The 24,627-nt window shown below is 42.6% G+C and overlaps 1 protein-coding gene across 3 annotated transcripts in view; it reads right to left on the bottom strand.

The window, feature by feature from the left end:
- Positions 1–24,627, bottom strand: part of slc39a11 (solute carrier family 39, member 11) — a 644,945-nt gene that overhangs the window by 589,425 nt on the left and 30,893 nt on the right. For all 3 annotated transcript variants that reach the window (XM_078571119.1, XM_078571120.1, XM_078571121.1), the window contains one exon: positions 6,264–6,422. In XM_078571119.1, coding sequence (XP_078427245.1) covers positions 6,264–6,422 — 159 coding nt within the window. The remainder of the gene's footprint in view (positions 1–6,263; positions 6,423–24,627) is intronic.

Here is a 24,627-nt window from a genome sequence, read left to right as displayed (position 1 = left end):
GGCAGCAGGACGCCTCCTTAAAGCTAATCTTCACAGCACACCGGATTTTGTGGAAGAAACATTATATTCTGCAGGGTGCATATACAGCACACCAACATTTTCAACTTCCTTGCAACTAAAAAAGTGTCACTATTGTGTCAGCCGTTGTTTTTCAAATGGCCTTCCAACATACTTTCCTGTCCAAAAGCAGCAAAGGAAAAACAATTCTAAAGCCACGATTTGATGGTCCAGTATTCCTTGCACAGTGAGTATGACAGCAACTTCTAAAAGAATAAATATAAAACGGGTGCTGAAAGGTGATATTACCCTAAGTCATGCAACATACTTTTTGCAATAATGCATAAAATGGGGCATTGCAAGATCCCCTGATTTTCTTTTTGAAACATCCTTATGCCCTATGTTCAATATCTTTAACATGGACATCCTGCAGACTTAAGCATCCCCAGAACTCCAGCATTCCAACAATGCATATAAAATCTTATTTCTAGACTTCTAAAAGGGGAGGTAAGTCATATTTTTTGACAGTGGTGAATTCCCCTCCATTAACCTGGGGACCGGACTCCTCTCAGCTTCCAAATTCGTCCCTTGCCCAAAGCACAATCACAAATCTTCACCTCAATTATTCCAAGTGCTTCCATCGCCTACTCGTGATTTTTGCTGTCAGGCTGTAATTTTCAGGTAGGGGGGTCACACAGTCAATTGGCCAACGGAGGGAGAGTATCGAGAGACAGAACTGGTCACAATAGCTGCCTAGTTAAATACTGGGCATAAGCAGATATGGTCATCAAATAGTTCAGGGTGTGACACACAAGCTGGTCGTCAAGAGAGGAGGAAACAGCATAACACTGATGGGTAAAGCATGTAGCCCAGAGTAAAATCCTTGGACGTTTCCAACTTTGATCATTTCAGTTCTTTGCGCCCAGGAGCAATACTGATAAATAATAGATGGATATTATTTGGTTTGCCATAGAGAGGGGCCAGAAAACAGAAGTGCTTGGAGGTGTGATACAGTCATAAAACTTTCAGGTTTTTCCTCAAAGTTGTATTTCCAGCAAACTTAACTCCAACTCCTTCAAAAACAAACACCCTTAACGTATCAACTGCACCTAAGTCTTTGCCATGTCTTAATTAAAGTGGACAAACCAGATATTTTTGAGCATTATTTGAAGTCCAAGCCAAATTGCTACTCTGCCATAGCTTGATAGCCAAACAAAAAGAGCCAAGCCAAAGTGAAAGTTGCTTGCTTTCCTTTCAACAAGCTGTGTGTTTAAATTGCCATCCCATAAAAATAAGAATGGCTCTTGCCTTCATCCTACACTTCAGGCATTTCCCTGTTTAATTGGAATTAGAATTGGTGGCTCATTACAAATGGCTTCCAGACCTCCAGTATCGTCGCTCCTGATCCCCATCCCAGTGGCTGCTGTTCAGAAGTACCAGCCCTATCAGTTATTTTTTCTGAGCCTCTCTGTTTGCACCTTCAGACATTAGGGGTGGAACCAGGCAGCCACCCCCACCCCCACCCCACCCTCCACCTGGCCCTACCCCCAGGAGCAAGCTGGCAGGTGGGGTGGACTGTGAAACCAGCTGCCATAATGGCAACGCTGTACCTGTCACTGATCTGCCTGTGCTAGCATTTTACCAGGCCCACCCATCCTTGGGCTAATTGAGGCCCTTAAAGTGGCCAACCTATGGCCATATCAGGGCCTCTTCCCACTGCCACTGGTAATTTTGCCAGTGTTGGGTAGTGTCCATGCCACCTGGCAAAGTGGTCAGACAAAACCTGGCAGCATTTTTGCAGGTAAGGTCTTGCGACCAACGGAGTGGCCCCCTTCAGCACTCCCACATATGCACCCCCCACACCCCCTGCCCACACTCTCCATAACTGGTTCTTCCATTCCATCTGCCAGGGCGTGTCCCCAGCTAGTCCCCAGCAGAAGACCCCTATATACCTTCTTATCCGACTCCCGGTGAGACTGCTGTGACGAGAGAGTTGCCGGCCATCTGTAAAATCAGCTCGGGGCAATGCAGCCAGGTGAAGTCAGACTCGCACGTGGCCATCACCTCCAAGTAAAATTCAGCCCTACGTATCTTTCTTTTTATTTTAACAAAGTATTTACAGCGCATTAACAGGGCATTCACCCCAGCAAGTCTATGTCAGTGTTGATACTCCATCAGCCTCTCCTCACTTTACTTTATCTCACCCTATCAACATGCTCTGACAGCCCTTTCACCCTCATGCACTTAGCTAGCTTCCCCTTAAATGCAACTGTGCTGTTCATCTCAACTATTCCAATGTAGTAGTGAGTCCACATTCTAACCACGCTCCTGAATTCTCTGTTTGATTTATTAGTGGTTATCTTACATTTAGGGTGCCTAGTTCTTGACAGTCCCCGAGGGGAAACACCTCTATTTCTACGAATTCTCCATGGACGCTAACTCGAGTTCCATTGGCTGAAATGAAAATTCCAGCCAGCAGGGGTGCTTTCAGAAAGGGGCGTCCTAAGCTGGTCCAGGGGGTGAAAAATTAGACCAATTTCTAGCACTGCTTTCAATTTTTCACCAGATAGCTAAAGGAATTCTCACAAAAACTGATCCAGTGCACTTGGTTTATCAATAATCAATTAATAATTGGAAATAAACCTGCAACAGGCATAGCAGTGTTGCCCATATAAAGATATTTTAATAAAAGTAAAAACTGATGAACACTCCACATGACTCCATCCTTCTGATGTTTAACTCATCGCTTTGAAATGGAACTTGTGCAGACTGGTAACTGGTAATATGTAACTATTCAGCCCGGCAACAAATGCTAATCCAGTAACATTTAGCACAAAACCAAAAGCAATTATTCAAAACGTTAAACTTCTTTTAATTGTTAAACTCATTAAACTCGTTATCATGCAAAATACTACTTTTGCCACGTAGCTGAGCGACTGCAATATTTTATCAGCTTTCAGCTTTACAGTAGAAGTGCACTTCACTACAGCACTGGTGCACTTCACCATTGTATTGGTGTGAAGCAGCGTCTCTCTGCACGACACTGCAGTTGCAATACAAATGCAGCGTGAATCTATAGTCAGGGCCTAATCTGAAACCGGTGCAGAGGAATCAGGCTGCATAGAGTTACGCCACTTGTTCCCAGCCAGAACAGAATTGACTGGTTAATTCCGCTGCCAATTATGCATGGAGCCAGCACTGCTGTCGTGTCTGGAATTTATTTTACGCACCTAATTTGTAACATGTAACTATTCTCCCCTCGCTGCATTGTTCTGGAGAAATAACGCTGCTTTCATTGGGAGAAATTGCTGCAATTTCGGACGTGCATTGGTTGCCTCCAGTTTGTATTGACTGTTGGTAAACAGATTCTGTAGACGGGTTTGCTGCAGTGCGTCGTTTCCGCGGACTCTGTTTGCTGAGTAAATAAGCTGTTCTTGCTATAAAATAGATGATTTGCTGGAAGTCCTGCCCACCTTCAACTCACTGGCTGACAAATGGATCTCGATAGGCACTCTGCTCTCAGCAAGAGGGAATCTCACTCACACATGCCTCGGAGTCAATTCAAACTTCAACACCCAATTTTCTACTCTGGAGGTTTGTCACTGATGCAAATCTGAAACCACTTCAGTAACAACTTGGATTTATTAAACATAGTATGTAAAACATCCCTTTACAGGGTCATTATCAAACAAAATTTGACATCGAGTCACATAAGGAGTTGTTGGATGGGGAGCCAATGTTGATCAGTGAGCACAGGGGTCACGGGTAAATGGAACTTAGGATAAAAGGCAGCACAGTTTTGGGCAAGTCCAATTTTAAGTAGAGTGGAAGATGGGAGGTCAGCCAGTAAAACATTGCAATCATAAAGCTTAGAGTTAACAAAGACATGGATGAGGTTTTAAGCAGATGAGCAGAGACAAGTGTTATGATATGGCAGGTGGTATTTGCCAGGCTGACCAAATCCACAAGGGAAACTTGGCCACACTACCACAACAATTTTGCAATTTGTATTTATTACAAGAAGGCTTCCGCATTGAAGTCAGAAGTAATGAGTCCACTACCACCTTTAGAGATTTTAAAGATTAAATTAAAACATTTATTAACAAAAGGCGAAAAATAAACACACAAACAATATTACAGTTACACAGTTCTGAAAATTTCTACTTAACCAGACTCCCAACTACACACCCCCTTTAAAGCAACAGTCCAAATAGATTCCAAAGTCATCCAGCAATTTTACCACAAGCACCCACTGGACGATGGACTTCCAAAGGCTTTCAACACAACTTTGGTTACTGGAACAGCAAACTTCTGCAGGGCGACTACAGGCTTTGTCCCAAGTCTGTTTCATACAGTCACCTTTCAAGATCTCACATAGCCAGACCTCACACAGCCTTCCATCCTTCTTTAAATATATTTTACCCCTTTTGATTTGTAAATCCCATTGTTTCCACTTGTCTTTAGAAGTTACTTTTCCTAGAATATAACAATCTTTCATGTTCTCATTATGGCCAGCACGTATGGGAAAAATCAACGTAATTACCTTGCCTTATTTATCTTGCTAGTTATAAACATTTTCCATGTCCCTTTGAAAATCAAACACCTCTCCCACTTACCTAAAAATGCAAATTTAATTCAAGCCATCTCTGCTGACCTCATCCGAGCTTTACTCATCTCCATTCCAAACGCCTGTTTTACACCTCACATCTTTGATTATTTAAACCTTGCAGTCTAATAGTTTATAATTTAATTAAATTAGCCCCACACAGAACCACACACGCCTGCTTTAAAATATCCCACAATAATATTAGGAAAAAATGATAACTTCCTGACACAAGGGAGAAGTTGGATGATATTATGGTGGATGTAGGTGGTCTTAGTGCTGGAATGGATATGTAGCTGGAAGCTCATCTTGGATTAAACCGATTATCATACTGAACTTCAAGTTTCTACCCTTAACCAAGCTAGGTTCTTAATTGTTTCACTTAGCTGACTTGCATAATTAAAGAAGGTTGTGGAGTGTCATCTGTCCCAATTCATTTGCTAACTGGAGAATTGCACAGAGATTTTGAATATATACAGCGTGATCTTGTTGCATCTGTTGCATTTTCAGCTGGTTCCTAAGAAGCAACTGGTGCAGGAAAATTTCTTGCTTCAAGCCTGATGATCTTGGGAAAATGGCATTGTCTGCACAACCTACAATACCAGCAATTTATGACCAACCTTCCCCCACTTCATCTCTGTAGCTTTATTCTGTTGGACAAAAGGAACATAGGGATGTAGGCCATTTAGCCCCTCGAGCCTGTTCTATCATTCAATGAGATCATAAATTTTTAAAAAATCAACCAGTATCTGAAAGCAAGTGATTAAGCAATAATAACCGCATGGCCGCATCATGGAATTCAGAGTAGGAATTCAGAATGGCGGGATCATCAAGTTGAGTCTTTTGGGTCAGGCAGCTGATTCTGACCCTCCTCATGCTCCATAATTAAAGCAATAATGAGTTATCATTCATGCTGCACCAGTATATTCAAAACAGGTTGGTGGGTTGAAATGTTAAATTAAGTCTTAGATTGGCCCTGAAGTTTCCAATGCAAACATATGCGTGTGTGTGAGTTGGAGTTGGAGTTGGAGTTGGAGGTGGGGAATAGTTTCAGGGATACAGTCAAATAAATCCCTCCCACTATTCCCCTACATACCCTTGGGAACTCTACATACCTCTTACCTGCTCCACTATCCTCTGCCACGTTACCTACTTAAATTTATATAGTATTCCAGCTACCTCCTACCTACACCCTCAGGGTACACTTTATCGTGGCAAGGAGCTGCACATCTTCAGAAGCCCCCATGGAAAGACCCAAAGATGAGGAAGAATTCGGACAGCACAATTATTTTCTTTGGTGATTTCACACTGTGACTCAGCCTGTCTCCAGAGAATGTCCTCAGTTAAGTGAAAAAACACAAACAAACATTCAGCCAGTCAAAACACATGGATCCATTATTTCACGGTAGTAGTATAAATCTTCCAAGAATAGTTATTTTAGTTTTTTTTTTGGTTTAACTTGTGTGCTTGACAGAAAATTGCCTTTAGGTAAAATAAATCAACTCTTTGGGTCTAGTCCAGTATTTTTGTTAAGCTTTCCCATATTTTCCCTTTTTCTTTCCCTGCTGAATGTGTCAAACAGTTCGACATGCCGGCTAAGAGAGGTTTGCACAGCAGGGAGCCCTATGGACTCCAGAGTGGACTTTAATTTCTGCACACTCACCAGCGAGGGCAGCAAAGCATCAGCCAAGTAAACAAATGCTGCTCCAAGTGTGAAGCCCACTCCCACGGGAAGGAAGGCAAACGCGCCATAGGTCCCTGAAGATTCTGCCATCTCAATCGCTGGGGCCAGCAACGACCAGTAAGAAGCAGCTAGCATAACCTAGGGTGCAGAAACAAAATGAACAGAGGCTGTTATAACTAAACTGGACAAACACACAGTGTCAATTCTTAGCATGGTGTGGCTTCGCAAAAACAGCAAGAGAGCGTATACTACACTATGGATCAGAACACACAGCTTATTTTCTTGTAGTTTGACATTGTTTGGCATGAAACATCTATTGTCTTATGCAGCACTCATGCTCATCCAGATGCAATGCTATACATTTTTTCATGGAGATGCTGAAGGAGGAATCTTGTTCAATTAGTTAGCACCTGAGGCACATCACTGATTTCACATAAACAGGCCTCTTGATGGACTTTGGGTGTGGAAGTGGGATATATTTTCTCCAATTCATTCAGTGATCAGTGTGCATGAAGCACAGCAAGGCATAAAAGATTAAACACAAACTGCTGCAGTTACATGAAAACATCCAAATGGTAAAAGTAAAATCATAAGCCAAAGCAGTACCTATCACAGTTATTTGCAGCCCAAAGAGCAGGCCTTGATACATATTTCAGCCTGTGCTATTTTACAAAAGGTACAACTGCTGCTTGTATGAGGCATTCCATGTAACCACTTAGTTTTTGAAGACAGTGGGCACCACAGTGACAAACATTAGAGTTGCACTGTCAAATCATTTGACTTCAAACTAAGAGCCATTTTACTTCATGCTGATGTGAGATGGGGCCATCATACCCTGTAGATAATACATAAAACCTTGGGACTAGAAGTTCCTTTTTTTAAAAAAAATTCTCATTTATAAACAATTTATAATCTAACCTGCACCATGCAGGGATTGAACAAAATGGAAAAAGAAACATGAGAATCAAGGAGGGGGAGGTGGGATGTGGGAAGTGCTTTGAAGAAAACCATTCTTCCCACTGACGTTAAGGCGAGATTACATGTTTCTTTCATAACTGAGGTAAACTGTCTTGGAAATTTTCTCCGTTGCACTTACAGATGTCCGCACAGCATACTCAACAAGCACAGTTGGTTGATTAAATTTGATTGTTGGTGAAACTTATTTTTGCAAAATAAACTAAACTGATGACAAGCCGTTATTTTATCCCATCAGTCATCTTTCTCGTCATTCACAAGAACAGGAGAAACAGGAGCAGGAGTAGACCATATGGCCCATCGAGCCTGCTCTGCCATTCAATATGACCACGGCTGATCTACAGATTCAGCTCCATTTTCCCACCCACTCCCCATATCCCCTAATTCTGAGACGCCAAAAATCTGTCTAACCCAGCCTTAAATCTATTCAACAATGAAGCATCCACATCCCTCTGGGGTAGAGAGCTCCAAATATTCGCAACCCTTTAAGTGAAGCAATTTCTCCTCATCTCAGTCCTAAATGATTGACCCTTTACCCTGAGACTGTGCCCCCGTGTTTTGGGCTCCCTAATCAGTAGAAACAATCTCTCAGCATCCACCCATCAAGCCCCTTCAGAATGTCGTAGGTTTCAATAAGGTCGCTTCTCAATCTTCTAAACTCCAGAGGATATCAGTCCAATATTCTTAACCTCTCATTATAGGACAACCCCTTCAGCCCAGGGACCTAGGGAGAGGCAGTGGCACAGTGGTATTGTCACTGGACTGGTAATCCAGAGACCCAGGGTAGACCTCCATGGCAGATGATGGAATTTAAACTCAATAAAAATCTGGAATTAAAAGTCTGATGATGACCATGAAACCATTGTCGATTGGTTCACTAATGCCCTTTAGGGAAGAAAATCTGTTGTCCTTACCTGGTCTGGCCTACATGTGACTCTAGACCCACAGTAATGTGGTTGACTCTAAAAGCCCTCTGAACAAGGGCAATTAGGGATGGGCAATAAATGCTGGCCTAGCCAGTGACACACACATCCCACGAACGAATAAAAAAAATCTAGTGAACCTTCTTTGTGCCAGCTCCAAAGCAAGTTTCTTAAACGTGGAGAAATTAATATCAGCAGAGAAAAGGTATTGGAGAAAATCCATTTCATAAATGTGGAGACAACTGCACACAGTATTCCAGGTGTGGTCTCACCAAAACCCTGTACAACTGTAATAAGACTTCTTTATTCTTGTGCTCCTTGTAATACTTCACACTTCCCAACATTATATTCCAACTGCTGTCTTCTTGCCCACTGACTTAACCTGTCTATATCCCTTTTGCAGCCTCTTCTGTCCTCCCCACCTAGCTTGGTATCATCAGCAAACTTTGATCATTACTTTCTGCCTTTTCATCTAAGTCATTAATATAGATTGTAAATAGCTGAGGCCCCAGTAGCATGTGACACTCCACTATTCACTGCCTGCCAACTTGAAAATCTCCATTTACGCCTACTCTTTGCTGCCTGTCTGTTAACCAAACCTCTTATCAATGCTAAAATATTACCCCCAATTCTATAAGCCCTTATCTAGCCTATTAGCCTTCTGTGGCACCTTATCGAATGCCTTTTGGAAATCCAGGTATACGACATCTATTGGTTGTCCTTTATCTACATTCTCCATTCTCAAAAAACTCTAATAAATTTGTCAAACAGGGTTTCCCTTTAGTAAAATCATGTTGACTTGTTCTAATCATGCTATGCTTTTCTTAGTGCATTGTTAAGACTTCCTGAATAATATATTCCTGCATTTTCTCAACAGCTGAAGTTAGGTTAACTGGTCTGTAGTTCACTGTTTTCTCTCTTTCTCTCCTTTCTTGAAAAGTAGTGTAACATTTGCCAACTTCCAATCTAATGGGACCGTTCCCAAATCTAAGGAATTTGGGAAAATCATAACTAGCACACCCATTATCTCTACAGCTATCTCTTTTAGAACATTGGCCAACATCGGGCATTGGCCATCAGATCCCACAGATTTGTCTGATTTTATTCCCTAAATTTTCTCCAATACCTTTTCTTTGCTGATATTAATTTCCTTAATTTCCTCACTCTTTTTAGACCCTAGGTTACTGTCTATTTCTGGTATGAAACTTGGTGCCACAAGCTATTTGTTCAACGCCTCTGTGATTTCCTCAGTCCCAATGATAATTTTGTCTGTCTCTGCTTCTCTGCTCCTAAGGGACCAACGTTTATTTTGGCTACTCTCTTCCTTTTTATATACTTATAAAAGCTCTTACAATCTGTTTTTATATTTCCAGCTACTTTACTCATATTCTATTTTTTTTCCCTTTTTTATCAACTTTTTGGTGGCCCTCTGCTGGTTTCTAGAACACTTCCCAATCCTCAGATTTGCTACTGTTTTTTTTTACAACACTGTAAGCCTCTCAATTAACATAAGAACTAGGAGCAGGAATAGGCCATTTGACCCTTTGAGCCTGCTCTGCCAATCAACAAAATCGTGGTTGATCTGACGTGCCCTTAACTCCACTTTCCTGTCTGTTCCCCATAACCCTCGACTCCCATGTCAATCAAAAATCTGTCCAAACAAGCCATGAATATATTCAATGACCCAGCCTCCACTGCTTGCTGGGGGAAGAGAATTCCAAACAGTTAACCCCCCTCTGAGAGGAGAAATTCCTCCTCACTTCCATCTTGAATAGGAGGCCCCTTATTTTGAAACTGTACCCCTTGGTTTTAGACTCCCCCACAAGGGGAAACATCCTCTCAGCATCTACCTTATCAAGCCCCCTCAGAACTTTATATATTTTAATAAGGTCACCTCTCATTCTTTAAAACTCCAAACAGTATAGGCCCAACCTGCTCAACCTTTCCTCATAAGACAACCCCTTCATCCCAGGAATCAGCCTAGTGAATCTTCCATGAGCTGCTTCCAATGCAAGTATGCCCCTCTTTCAGTAAGGTGATCAAAACCACACATAGTACTCCAGGTGTGCTCTCACCAAACCCCTCTCCAGTTGTAGCAAGACTCTCAATTACTCTGGTAAAAACAAAAAACTACTGCGGATGCTGGAAATCCAAAACAAAAACAGAATTACCTGGAAAAACTCAGCAGGTCTGGCAGCATCGGTGGAGAAGAAAAGAGTCGACGTTTCGGGTCCACACGACCCTTCAACAGAACTGCTGAAGGGTCTGTTGAAGGGTCGTGTGGACCCGAAACGTCGACTCTTTTCTTCTCCACCGATGCTGCCAGACCTGCTGAGTTTTTCCAGGTAATTCTGTTTTTGTTCTCAATTACTCTGAATGGGCTGCAGGGTTTGAGTGGAAAGTAGAAAAAGTGAACCCAACATTTTTTGAGAAAAAAAGAGCTAAGAGTTGAACCTTGAATTTCAGAGCAGTGAGGCTTACTTCAATTATGGGCAATGAGTCTGGAGGTGTTTATAACACAAGGGATCAGATGAATGCGCAGAGTCTCATTCGAGACAGTGAACATGGGTTTAGAATGTTGTGTTGAACCAACTGACTGAAGTTCCATGAGCAGATTACAAATCTGGTGGGCGAGGGTGAGGGAATAAATGTTATCCATCTAACCTCAGGATCACTATAACAGACATTCACAAGAACAAAATGGCAAAGTATTGGACTAGACAAACGCGTTGTCGAAAGGTAGACGAGAAAGGTTTGCTGGTGCATAGAGAATTGTCAGAATAGAAACCGTTTGCCAATTGACATCTACAGGGATCAGCATTGGATCAACATTGTTTTTATCATTTTTACAAATGACTTAAGAGGACAGAACATTATCTGAGATTTCTAAATTTACAAACATAGTTTCTTTGTGAAGCTGGACTGTGAAGCAAAGGTTTCTGGAACAAACTCAAGTTTTTTTTTAATTCCTTAAGAAAGGAGTGAGTAGTAAAGCTTTGTAGAAAAATGCTCAAAAAGAGCTATGCAATGTTTTTTGACTCAACTACATAAGCAGATAGTCCTGTTAAGAATAGGTGGTGATGAGAATGGCAAAAGCCTTTTACAGTAATTACTATTAAAGTTCAGGCATTGATCCCAAAACTGGCAAATTGTAACACTAGTGCCCGGTTCCAGGGATCATGTTGTTCCAAATTGTGCTATTTGTTAACTGCTGCTTCATGTTGACACATAGCTTAGCTCATCTGGCATTTTTTAAGCTTGGTGTTGCCAAAACGTACAACACAGCTCACACAGTAGAATATTGCACAAAAACACCATCCACTGCAGTCATAATGGGTTGGATTTTCGCCGAGTCCAGATGTTTCAGGAACCATTTAAAAATGGTAGCCGGGACACTATTCTGGGATTCCCAACACCACCGGGGGAAACGTCTTTCCTGCATCTACCTTGTCGAGCCCTGTAAGAATTTTACATGTTTCAATGAGATTGCCTCTTGTTCTTCTAAACTCTAGAGAATACAAGATCAGTCTCCTCAGTTGGAACAGGTGGAATCTGTACCATTGGGATGGTCTCCACCTGAACTGATCTGAGACCAATGTTCTAGCGAAAAGGGTAAATAGGGTGGTCAACAGGGCTTTAAACTAGAAAATGGGGGGAAAGGGAAGGGTAAAACTCCAAGAAGTATGACTAATGCGAAACAAAGCAGCAGGTTAGCATGTGGGGGGGTGGATTCAATTTCATGGAAAATTATGAAAAAACTGAAAAGAAAGGAGAGCCCAGGAGAGGCTATTAAAGTCTCCAGAACACAAAATAGGACACAGTGTTTGGAAAGAGCTAGGAATCTAACTTCAAGCACATCAGATAAAGGGACGACAATGAGAAGGGGGACGGGAAATACAGGACTGAAGGTGTTGTATCTGAATGCACGCAGTATACGAAATAAGGTAAATGAGATTGAAATTGGCAGGTATGATGTGGTGGGCATCATGGAGACATGGCTGCAAGGGGATCAGGACTGGGAGCTAAATATCCAAGGATATACATCCTATCGAAAAGATAGGCAGGTTGGTAGAGGGGGTGGGGTTGCTTTGTTAGTAAGAAATGAAATTAAATCGATAGCAAGAAATGACGTAGGGTCAGATGATGTAGAATCTGTGTGGGTAGAGTTGAGGAACCGCAAAGATAAAAAAACCATAATGGCAGTTATGTACAGGCCTCCGAATAGTAGTCAGGATGTGGGGCACAAGATACACCAGGAGGTAGAAAAGGCGTGTCAGAAAGGCAAGGTTACAGTAATCATGGGGGATTTCAATATGCAGGTAGACTGGCAAAATCAGGTTGGTGGTGGATCCCAAGGAAAGGAATTTGTGGAATGTCTACGAGATGGCTTTTTGGAGCAGCTTGTGGTGGAGCCCACTAGGGAACAGGCAATTCTAGATTTAGTGATGTGTAATGAGGCAGATTTGATAAGGGAGCTTAAGGTGAAGGAACCCTTAGGAGGAAGTGACCATAATATGATAGAATTTACCCTGCAATTTGAGAGGAAAAAGCTGGAATCAGATGTAACGGTATTACAGTTGAATAAAGGCAACTACAGAGGTATGAGGGAGGAGCTGGCCAGAATTGACTGGGAGATGAGCCTAGCAGGAAAGACAGGGGTACAGCAATGGCAGGAGTTTCTGGGAGTAATTTAGGAGACACAGCAAAAATTCATCCCTAGGAAGAAGGAGCATAATAAAGAGAGGACAAGGCAACCATGGCTGACAAGGGAAGTCAGGGACAGCATAAAAGCTAAAGAGAAAGCATACAATGCGGCGAAGAGCAGTGGGAAGCCAGGGGATTGAGAAGCCTACAAAGACCAACAGAGGACAACTAAAAAAGAAATAAGGGGGGAGAAGGTTAAATATGAGGGTAAACTAGCCAGTAATATAAAAGAAGATTGCAAGAGTTTTTTTTAGATATATAAAGGGTAAGAGAGAGCAAAAGTGTACATTGGGCCGCTGGAAAATGACACTGGAGAAGTAGTAATGGGGAACAAAGAAATGGCGGAGGAACTGAATAGGTACTTTGCGTCAGTCTTCACGGTGGAAGACACGAGTAACATCCCCAAAGTTCAAGAGAGTCGGGGGGCAGAGGTGAGTATGGTGGCCATTACCAAGAAGGTGCTAGGAAAACTGAAAAGTCTGAAGGTGGATAATCACCTGGACCAGATGGGTTACACCCCAGAGTTCTGAAGGAGATAGCTGAAGAGATAGTGGAGGCATTAGTGGTGATCTTTCAGGAATCACTGGAGTCAGGGAGGGTCCCAGAGGACTGGAAAATCGCTAATGTAACCCCCCTGTTTAAGAAGGGAGTGAGGCAAAAGACGGGAAATTACAGGCCAATTAGCCTGACCTCGGTCATTGGTAAGATTTTAGAGTCCATTATTAAGGATGAGATTTCAGAATGCTTGGAAGTGCATGGTAAAATCGGGCAAAGTCAGCATGGTTTCATCAAGGGGATGTCATGCCTGACAAATCTGTTAGCATTCTTTGAGGAGGTAATGAGTAGGTTAGACAAAGGAGAGCCAATGGATGTTATCCACTTGGACTTCCAGAAGGCCTTTGACAAGGTGCCGCACAGGAGGCTGCTCCGTAAGATAAGAGCCCATGGTGTTAGAGGCAAGGTACTAGCATGGATAGAAGATTGGCTGTCTGGCAGGAGGCAGAGAGTGGGGATAAGGGGGTCCTTCTCAGGATGGCGGCCGGTGACTAGTGGAGTTCCGCAGGGGTCAGTGTTGGGACCACAACTTTTCACTTTATACATTAATGATCTAGATGAAGGAATTGAGGGCATCCTGGCTAAGTTTGTAGATGATACAAAGATAGGTGGAGGGACAGGTAGTATTCAGGAGGCGGGGAGGCTGCAGAAGGATTTGGACAGGTTAGGAGAATGGGCAAAGAAGTGGCAGATGGAATACAACATGGGGAAGTGTCATGCACTTTGGTAGGAAGAATAGAGGCATAGACTATTTTCTAAATGGGGAGAGAATTCAGAAATCTGGAGTGCAAAGGAACTTGGGAGTCCTAGTCCAGGATTCTCTTAAGGTTAACTTGCAGGTTGAGTCAGTAGTTAGGAAGGCAAATGCAATGTTGGCATTTATTTCGAGAGGACTAGAATATAAAAGCAGAGATGTGCTGCTGAAGCTTTATAAGGTTCTGGTCAGACCACATTTAGAATATTGTGAGCAATTTTGGGCCCCGTATCTCAGGAAGGATGTGCTGGCCCTGGAGAGGGTCCAGAGGAGGTTCACGAGAATGATCCCAGGAATGAAAAGCATAACATATGAGGAACGTTTGAGGACTCTGGGTCTATACTCGATGGAGTTTAGAAGGATGAGGGGGGATCTGATTGAAACTTACAGAATACTGAAAGGCCTGGATAGAGTGGACGTGGGGAAGATGTTTCCATTAGTAGGAGAGACTAGGACCCGAGGGCACAGCCTCAGAGTAAAGGGAAGACCTTTTAGAACAGAGATGAGGAGAAACTTCTTTAGCCAGAGAGTGGTGAATCTATGGAATTCATTGCCACAGAAGGCTGTGGAGGCCAGGTCATTGAGTGTATTTAAGACCGAGATAGATAGGTTTTTGATTGGTAAGGGGATCAAAGGTTACGGGGAGAAGGCGGGAGAATGGGGTTGAGAAACTTATCAGCCATGGTTGAATGGTGGAGCAGACTCAATGGGCCGAATGGCCTAATTTCTGCTCCTATGTCTTATGGTCTTATGGTTTTAACCTCTCCTCATAAGGCAATCCTTTCAGGAATCAGTCTGGTGAACATTCATTGCACTCCCTCTATGGCCAGTACACCCTTCCTTAGGGAAGGACAGCAAACTGCAAACAATACTCCAGGTGTGGTCTCACCAAGGCTCTTTTCAATTGCAGCAAGGCCTCCTTACTCCTGTACTCAAATTCCCTTGCAATAAAAGCTAGCAGACCATTTGCCTTCATAATTGCTTTTTGCACTTGCACGTTAACTTTCAGTGGCTTACGAACAAGGACACCCAGGTCCCTTTGGGCATCAATATTTCCCAAGCTCTCCCCTTTTAAGAAATGCTCTGCATTTCTGTTTTTCCTACAATAGTGGATAACTTCAGTTTTTTCCACATCATATTCCTTCTGCTATATTCTTGTCCACTCACTTAGCCTGCTTAAATCTCTTTGCACCCTCCTCACAACACACATTTTCACCAAGTTTAATGTCATGAGCAAACTTGGAAATAATACATTTGGTCCCCACATCTAAATCATTGATATAGATTGTGAATACCCTGGTGCCCAAGCAGTGATCCTTCCAGAATCCCACTGGTCACACTGAGAATGACCCATTTATCCCTACTCTCTGTTTTCTGTCCATGAACCAATTCTCAATCCATGCCAGTATATTATCCCGAAAACTTGGGCTCTAATTTTGCTTACCAATCTCTTGTGTGGGACCGTGTCAAAAACCTTCCAAAAATTCAAAGACAGGACATCCTCAAAAAACTCCAACAGATTTGTTAAACATGATTTCCCTTTCATAAATCCATGTTAACTCTACCCAATCTCACCATTATTTTTGAAGTGCCCAGTTATCACATCCTTTCGAATGGATTCTAGCATTTTCACTACAAGTGGTGTCAGGCTAGCAGCCCTGAAGTTCCCTGTTCTCTCTCTCTCTCTCCCTCCTTTCTTAAATAGTGGGGCAACATTTTCTACCTTCTACTTCACAAGCACCTTTCCAGAATCTATAGAGTTTTGAAAGATTATCAACAATGCATCCACTATCGCTACAGCCACCTCTTTCAACACTCAGATATAGGTCATTAGGTCCAGGAGATTTATCAACCTTCAGTCCCATTAATATCTCCAGCACTACTTTTTTACTATTACCAATTTCTTTCAGGTCCTAAATCTCACTAGTCACTTGGCTCCTCAATATTTCAAGGAGGTTTTGTGTATCTTCCTCCATGAAGACAGACACAAAGTATTTGTTTAGTTTCTCTGCCATTTCCTTATCACCTATTATAAATTCTCCATTCACTGCCTGTAATGGGCCCACATTGTCTTTACTAATCTTTTCCTTTTTACATACCGATAGAAGTTTTTATAATCAGTTTTTATGTTCCTCGCTAGTTTACTTTCATATACTATGTTTTCTCTCTTTATCAATTCCTTGGTTCCCCTTTGCTGAATTTTAAAATTCTCCCAATCCTCATCAGTTTACTACCTTTTTTGGCAGCTTTACATGCCTCTTTCTTTGATCTTTAACTTCTCTTGGTAGCCATGGCTGGATCACTTTTCTTGCTGGCCTTTAGTGTCTAAAACTTGTTGCAAACCATGTATTAATTCTTTAAATGCTAGCCATTACCTGTCTACCGTCATACCTTTTAATGTATTCCCCAATCGACCTCAGCCAACTTGTCCCTCGTATCTTCGTAATTTCCTTTGTTTAGATTAAATACCCTAGTTTCAGATTGAGCTGCATCACTTTCAAACTTCATGTAAAATTCTACCAAATTATGGTCACTCTTCCCTGAAGGCTCCTTTACAATGAGATTATTAATTAGACCTTTCTCATTGCACAATACTAGATCTAAAATAGCCCATTCCCTAGTTGCTTCCTCAAGATACTGTTCTAGAAAACTATCGTGTATACATTCCAGGAATTCCATCATCCTCAATTTTCATGCGAATTAGGTTTACCCAGGCTATTTATAGATTGAAGTCCCCCATGATTACTGTGTTACCCTTGTTACATACACCACTAATTTCCTGATTTATACCATGCCCTACATTACTATTACTGCTATTTGGTGGCCTATAAACAACTCTCACCAAAGTTTGCTGCCTCTTGCTGTTTTTTTAGCTCCGCACAAACTGATTCAACATCTTGATCTTCCGTTCTAAGATCCGCTCTCACTAATCTACTGATCCCATCCTTTACTAATAATGCAACACCACCTCCTTTTCCTTTTTGCCCATCCTTCCTAAATGCTGAACACCTTTGAAGTTCCCAACCTGGGTCACCCTGCAGCCATGTCTCTGTAATGGCAATTAGGTCATATCTGTTTACTTCTATTTGTGCCATCAATTCATCTACCTTGTTGCGAATTCTGCGTGTATTCAGGTAGAGTGCCTTTAATTTTGCCTTATCATTTTTACAATCTCTAGCCTTAACTGCTGGCGCATTTCAATATTTGTATGCTCTACCCCTTAGTGCTATGCTCTGATAACCATTTCTCCTTTTGCTATCCTGCTCCCTTACCTTCTCCTCTCTCTTAGTTTATCACACCTGAGCCCCAGAGAAAACACTGCTTGGTTGACAGTTCTAGCTGGCTGATCTATGTTATCAATTTCACAATGTTTATTTACACAAGATAAACAGGTTTCAAGTGCTTGCAGTTTCTGCTATTGATAGTTAAAGGGTCTCGATGATTGACACTTTTATTGGGCTGTAGTAAAAAAGATTTTTTTTTAAGAAAGTGTAAAGTTATCAATGAATGACTTTTTTAAAAAGCTATTTTACAAATCCTACTGTCACTACAGGGTTCATTGCTTCTATAAGTGTTGAGTGGGTGAATGGGCATGGAAGTGCCATAGCTTGACATGGGGGCATGAGGGGCCACAGGGATTGTTTGGGGGGCACAGCTTGGCCTTTTAAACAGCCCACCTCCGCACCCAGCAGCCCTTGTGGCTGCCTCCAAACTTTCTCCTGGGTTGACTGGCCCGGCTGCAGCCCACACCTGCCCCCCACGATGAAAATCCCATCCTTGAGGCCACTTTCTCCCAGGGCATGGGGGCCGAGACGGGAATTTTCCTGACTCACGGATGAAAATCCAGCCCAATATTTTCAAATGCTCAATAAGCTTTTTAACCTAAAGCAATGATGATAAACCTGTGGCTCTATATGACGTAAAATAGGGCAAAATATACAATAAATGTTAATATTTTCTAATAATATCACTTCGCTATGGTCATGAAGCACCGGCTGGTGTTCTATAAAGCAACTTCGCTACTTAATATCCACTCGCAGCGTCAAGTGGCAGGATAAAATCCCTAACATCAAAGTTCTTGCAAGATGCCACATACCTGGTATCAAGAGCATGCTCCTCAGTGCTCAGCTTGACTGGGTCGGCCATGTGGTTTGCGTGGAGGATTCCCACATGCCAAAGACGGTATCCTACAGCTAGTTAAGCACAGGAATCCGTACCATAGGATGTTCCAAACTTAGATACAAAGGCATTCTAAAAGCCAATGTCAAGATGGGCCCCACAACATGGGTAAAATTAACCCTGGAGAAATCCAAATGGAGAAGTCTCTGTCATCAAGCAATCTCAACAGTTGAGGAGGAGAGAGTCAGGTCCCTACAGGACAAGCAAGCACACCAGAAAGCCAGTGCCTTCACACATCCCTCCAACGGTGACTTCAAATGTAGTACCTTCAATCTGATCAACAAATTAATATTTTATTTAACATCAGATATGAGGCAACAGCAACCTAGACAGTGAACAACTGGTCTCCTTGCTGAACGCTCATCCATCAAAGCGATGGGAGAATCCATCGTCAATATACTCTGTACACTTGCTGCAATTTGCCACATTGGTTGACAGCCGTGGCTCAAGGGATAGCACCTCCCACCTCCGAGTCAGGAGATTCTGGATTCAAGTCTCACTCTAGGGCTTGTGCACAAAAATGAAGGCTGGCACTCCAATGCAGTCCTAAGAGAGTGCTGTACGGTCAGAGGTGCCGAGTTTCAGGTGAGGCATTAACCAAAGCCCCTTCTACCCTCTCAGTAAGAGATCCGATGGCATTAGCAGAGGCGTTTGCTGTGTGCCAATTGGCTACAGCGCTTCACAAGTACTTCCTTGGCTAAAAAGCGCTTTGAGATGCCTGGCGATCATGAAAGGCGCTATATAAATGCAAGTCTTTCTTTCCACATAGATAGGCAGCACATCACATTCCTGTATCAACATGCTATACCACGGAGGGCTAGAGGAACGCTCACACCCATCATTGCTCAAGTGCTGAGTTCCCTATCTCTGCCACAACCTCAATATTAGGAGGCAACCAAAGAGAGGGAGCAAGGGGCAGTGAGGGGCGGGGGTGGTTTGGGAAGGTGCATCAGCAATGTCTCCATGCTCATGTATCACTTCTGGCATCATCAAAGACCAGGGAGTAAGTTATTACGTTGCTATATGGTACATTGTGATCTCAAAATTGAGGATGGGCAGATGATGCACACTTATCATAGCAGATCCGTATGAACTGCTAGACTTTTCGATACCAGTGTTATTGTAACCGGTTATATTTTAATATCTGCTGCTGTTTCTCCATTACACATTTCTCAGAAATGGCTTCTTGATTCTGCAGGGAAGTACACACCATTCAAATCTTACTGTCCACATTTGTGATAAAACGTTGACAAGTTTCAGCTGGGCTGATACAGCTGAAGCATACTGCTTCACCTCAAATCAATTCATTAGTGGTTCATCTCTTCAACCTATCTAGGCCCCAGGCTCTGGAATTGCTTTCCTAAACTTCTCAACCTTCCTGTAGATGCTCCTTATGACTTTCCTCTTTGACCAAGCTTCTGGTCACTTGTTCCAATGTGACTCAGCATAAAACTTTGTTTGATAGTGCTCCCATGAAGTACCTCAGGACTTTTTACTATGTCAACAATACTCATATAAATGCAAAATGGCAGTGTTGGTATTGCCGCCATGGAGTTATCTCCAAAGTGCCAGCCTCAGGATCTCAATGACGTGACAATCAACCTCAATCGAGACATTGCCAAAACAAGTTTATTTATCAAATTGGGTTGTATTTTACTCAAAGGCTTGACCTATAATGAACCAAGATACTGGAGAGCAATGATGACCAACAACTGCAGTACTGTTGAAGATCAGCCTTCTTCCCCTCCTCAACCCCAAAAATAATGTGATGCTCCTTAAGCTTCAGTGACTGTGGTTCCTGGTAGATAAGCTTACAACACCAATAATTGCAGGAAATTTGATTGCAAATTTCCTGTGTTCTCACACAGAGAAAACTGCTCAAAGGCAAAAAGATCTGAGTGGTGAGAAGTGTAAACATATCCAACTGACAGCTTATCCATTAACTGGGCAGCTAGCCTGGAGAGCTTGCATTAAGGTAGTGAAATCGGACATTGCTAAGCAATTTTATATTTAATTAAATGCACCAAAAGTTGTGTTCAATTAATGCAGGAAATCGTTTAGCTTTCAAATATTATTAAATTTCAGCATAAGGCAATGGAATCAATTAAGTGTGATTTATTACCCTGTAAAGAAGCACTGCATTATGTACCTGAGAGAAAGAAGAAAGAAAACATGATGAGTCATGCTTTATGCTTCACATCGCGACACTAGAAGAGTTCCATGCTGTTCCCAAACATACCACACCCTTTGTAAAACAAAAACAGAATTACCTGGAAAAACTCAGCAGGTCTGGCAGCATCGGAGGAGAAGAAAAGAGTTGACGTTTCGAGTCCACATGACCCTTCAACAGAACTTTGGATGACAGACACTGCCTTGCACAGCACTCAGTATGAAAACCAATGGTATCTTACGCTGCAGTGCTAACCTATCTTGAGCTACAGCAGTAAGTTTACACACTCCAACACAAAGTGCAGCCTGGTTCTGCTGAAGAGATGGACCTGTGGAACATCTGAAAAAGAATCCAGGCACCACGCACTGCAGCGGTCCAAGTTCAAAACCGGGAGTAAGCATGCAGTCTTCATGCCTACACTCCCATAAGCTGAGAACTTAGCTCTCCACCAAGTACCTGGAAGTGTCAGTCACTCCACAATTACACAAGTATGGTCAGCGCAGATCTCCCCCGAATCCCCAAAGCAGACATCCAAAATGGAAGCAGCACCACAGTAAGTCATATATTCCTCACTGTCCTTAGGGAACCAAATGTAAAGCCACGGGTACATATTCTTATTCCAAAAGAAACAGTATCTATTATGTTGATTTATCCATTTTTATCCCATCTTTTGGGAGAAATCATACAGTACTTCTAATTGGCCAAGTCTAATAGGAATTACACCACAAATCATCTCTTTACTTAAAAGTCCTCAGGGTGAAATATTCCATGTGCTGAAATCTTAGCTTAGAATTTGATATCATGCTCGACAGGTTAAGATAGCTCAGACTTTCTTTTAAAATGTTAATGATGTTAGGGCAGGATGTCTCACTAAATATCAAACATCCACAATCTTCTTCCACTGAACCCCTCAGGCATAAGGCCTAAAAACCACAAACTACTCTCAGCTAATAAAATTAAGATCTGTATCACTGCTTCCACTTACCCCTCTCTTGACTATTCAGTTATTGAAAGTAATGTTCAGAAACACTTAATTATAACCCTCCTATTATCCCAACACGCATGTAACTCCTAACTCAACTCAAAGTGGATCTCCAGTTTTCTGAGGCAAACTGCTTGCATATGAGTTAGCAGACAACAATTATTTGAATAACTACGCAGGGCTATACCTGCACTTCTCACTACTGCTACAGAGGAACTTCAGTCTGAACACTATCAAATGCAGATCCCTAGGAAGGACATAAATATTTGTCTCTGGAGTTTTCAATGCAATTCACCATTCCCTGAATTGTCTGCCTCAAGCTAAAAAAGATGCCAATCAGATTAAAATATTGATAAAGGGGTCTTCAGCATGGTGTTATGCCTCGGACATGACCCCTCAAGGCTGGTCATCGCTTTACTTACTGTGTAGCTCGTTCAGTTTTTTTTTAAATAAAAATTACGTTCTGGTTCTACAATGGATTTTAAGACAAAACTTGACTAAAAATGTTGACTTTTAAAAGATACAACTAAGTTAATTTGCCAAGTAATTAGGCAAGGAAGCTTGTCTGTCAGCAAAGCATATCAAAAAAATCGCCTCTCTTAATGAGGGTAAACAAACAGGAGTAGGCCGTACTCGAGCCTCAAAACGCCATTTAGTTAGATCATGGCTGATCTGCGTCTAAATTCCTGTATCCTACCTTTGTTCCATATCCTAACACAAAAACTACAGGCCTCACTCTTGAGAATTTCAATTGACGAAGCACCTACAGCCATTTTTGGGGAGCAATTAACATGTTTCCATCATCTTTCGTGTGAAAAGGGTTAGTCATTACGCTTCTAAATGGCCTAGCCCTAATTTTAAGATTACGCCTTCTTGTTCTTGATTCCCTAACTAGAGGGAATAATTTCTCTGTATCAATCCTGTTCAATATTACATCGAATGTTTTTTTTTTAATTCTTTCATGGGATGTGGGCATAACTGGCTAGGCCAGCATTTATTGCCCATCCCTAAGGTATGGCACAGAAAGAGGTCATTTGGCCCAACCGGTCCAAACCAATGTTTGTGCTCCACACAAGTCTCCTCCCACCCTAATTTATCCAACCCCGTCGGCATATCCTTCTGTTCCTTGCTCCCTATGTTTCTTGTTGTAGTTCAGGCTTGTCCAACCTTTTCACGTCGAGGACCACATTTGAATTTTTTTCTCACTCAAGGGGCCATTGAGCAAACTTCAGCAGGATGAAGTTTGGCACAATGTCAAATATGATTTTTTGAAAATATCAATGTCAAAGCAATAAATTGATGATTTAAAAAAAAAAGAGAAGTTAATAAAAATGACCAATAAAAAGTGTCAAGCAGCAGATACAACTTTTTTTTGCCTTTTCACTTAAGAGACAGAGCTGGAGAAACAGACTAGACCCCAAGTCCTGGCCACCAGGGAAAGGGTGGGGACCGGGGCCAAGCTAAGGAGTTGCATTTAACCAGCAGTGACCTTGCATTTGCCTCTGGTGGCACAGGCTCCATGCTGACCTCAGTGGGTTTTATGTTTCTGGTTATCCGGTTCACTTTGTCCAGTGAACGTGAGCTGCGCCCTTGATAGTAACACAGTAGTTGGTGCTTGAAACAAAATAGGCAGAGAGGCCGATTAACTGAACTGGTGGTTTATTGGAACTAAGAACAGAGCACTAACACGTTGCATGCTACTTCAATCACCTCCAGCTCTAGACTTACAGTTACCAAAGTAGCCCGCGCTATGTAGCGATTGGTCAATATAGTCACATGCTCAATTAACCACATGCTCTTAAAGGTACACAGCACTCCACTTTACCACAGTGGAATTCATATGAAAGCAAGGGTCAGAAGCAGATAGCCTTTCAGCCTGGGTTTTCCTCCTATCCTGGCCTGCTTTGTGGATAAGTTTTTGGGAAGGGAGGAGCAAGAGGGAAAGGGGTGCGTGTCCCCGACTCACTCCTACTCTCACACTGACACAGGCTCACTCACCCACTAACACAGACTCGCACACGCACTCACACAGATCACTGACTCATACACTCCCCACCGGGCCCAGGACGGCGGCGGCGGCGGCGGCGGCGGCGGCGGCGGCGTTGGTGGTGGTGGTGGTTTGGGGGATAGGGGGAGCCCCTCTCCGCAGGGCAGCCTGTAGGTGTTCTCGCTCCCAGCAGGCAGGAATGGCCTCTTGGCCTGCCTGGAGAACTGGCATCCCATCCCCAGGCATGCGCCGGGTACCTACTTCCAGGCAGTTAAACTGCCCCCTCTCCCAACCAGCTCGGGAAAATTCCAGTTAGCCTCCTTTAATTGCAGTTAACAAAGTTCTTGACAAGCCTCACTGGCTACCTCCCTTGTGGCTGCGGGTAACTCTGATGGTGCCAAACCCACCTCAATAAAAATGGCCTGCACCAGCGATGGGAACAGGAAACCGGCACACCGGCCGGCGTCTGTACTTAACGTCCGCCTGAAAATCCTGCCCCAAGTTTGTGCAACCTGTCCTTGCAATTTAACTCTTGAAGCCCAGATATATTCCATTGTTTATCAATTTTGCAAAGAGTATCAACTCTTTCTCACCAATGATGGGCAGGCCCACCTTTGCACAAGGCTGTTACTCTGTTTCTGCAGTAAAATGGCTGTTGCATTCCAACAACGTTCTACCCAATTTGAGAACTCCCACTGTATTCCAGGACAAACCCACACACAGCGAAAGGCATTGTGCATCTAAAGCATTGGGTGCCCAAATTGTAGAGAACCTGCATGTTGCCTAACAGCAAGAATTCGCATATTTTCTATGGCTCTTTCCTTGTGATTATATGGGTACAAACATCATTAAATCATTAACATGAATAGTTATAAGCCAGTCCTCCTCATATAAATGACTAGACAGTGTGATCAACTGGAACTACTTATTGAGGAAACTAGTCATTTTGCTGAGGCTCATAACAGACGTGGGTCTCATTGTTGATTTTATAACCACAAAATATGCAGGATAAAAACAGCTCATCTTCGTGCACTTATTTTACTTGGAGAAAACATGCTCAGTACTTTTGTGGCATGATCACAAGGCACACAAAAGGTGTGGCGTCCCAGGATTG

This window comes from Cetorhinus maximus, chromosome 24 (assembly GCF_964194155.1).
Source record: "Cetorhinus maximus chromosome 24, sCetMax3.hap1.1, whole genome shotgun sequence".
NCBI lineage: Eukaryota > Metazoa > Chordata > Chondrichthyes > Lamniformes > Cetorhinidae > Cetorhinus > Cetorhinus maximus.
Note: the sequence above shows the minus strand (reverse complement) of the source record. Positions and strands in the feature narration are given on the sequence as shown.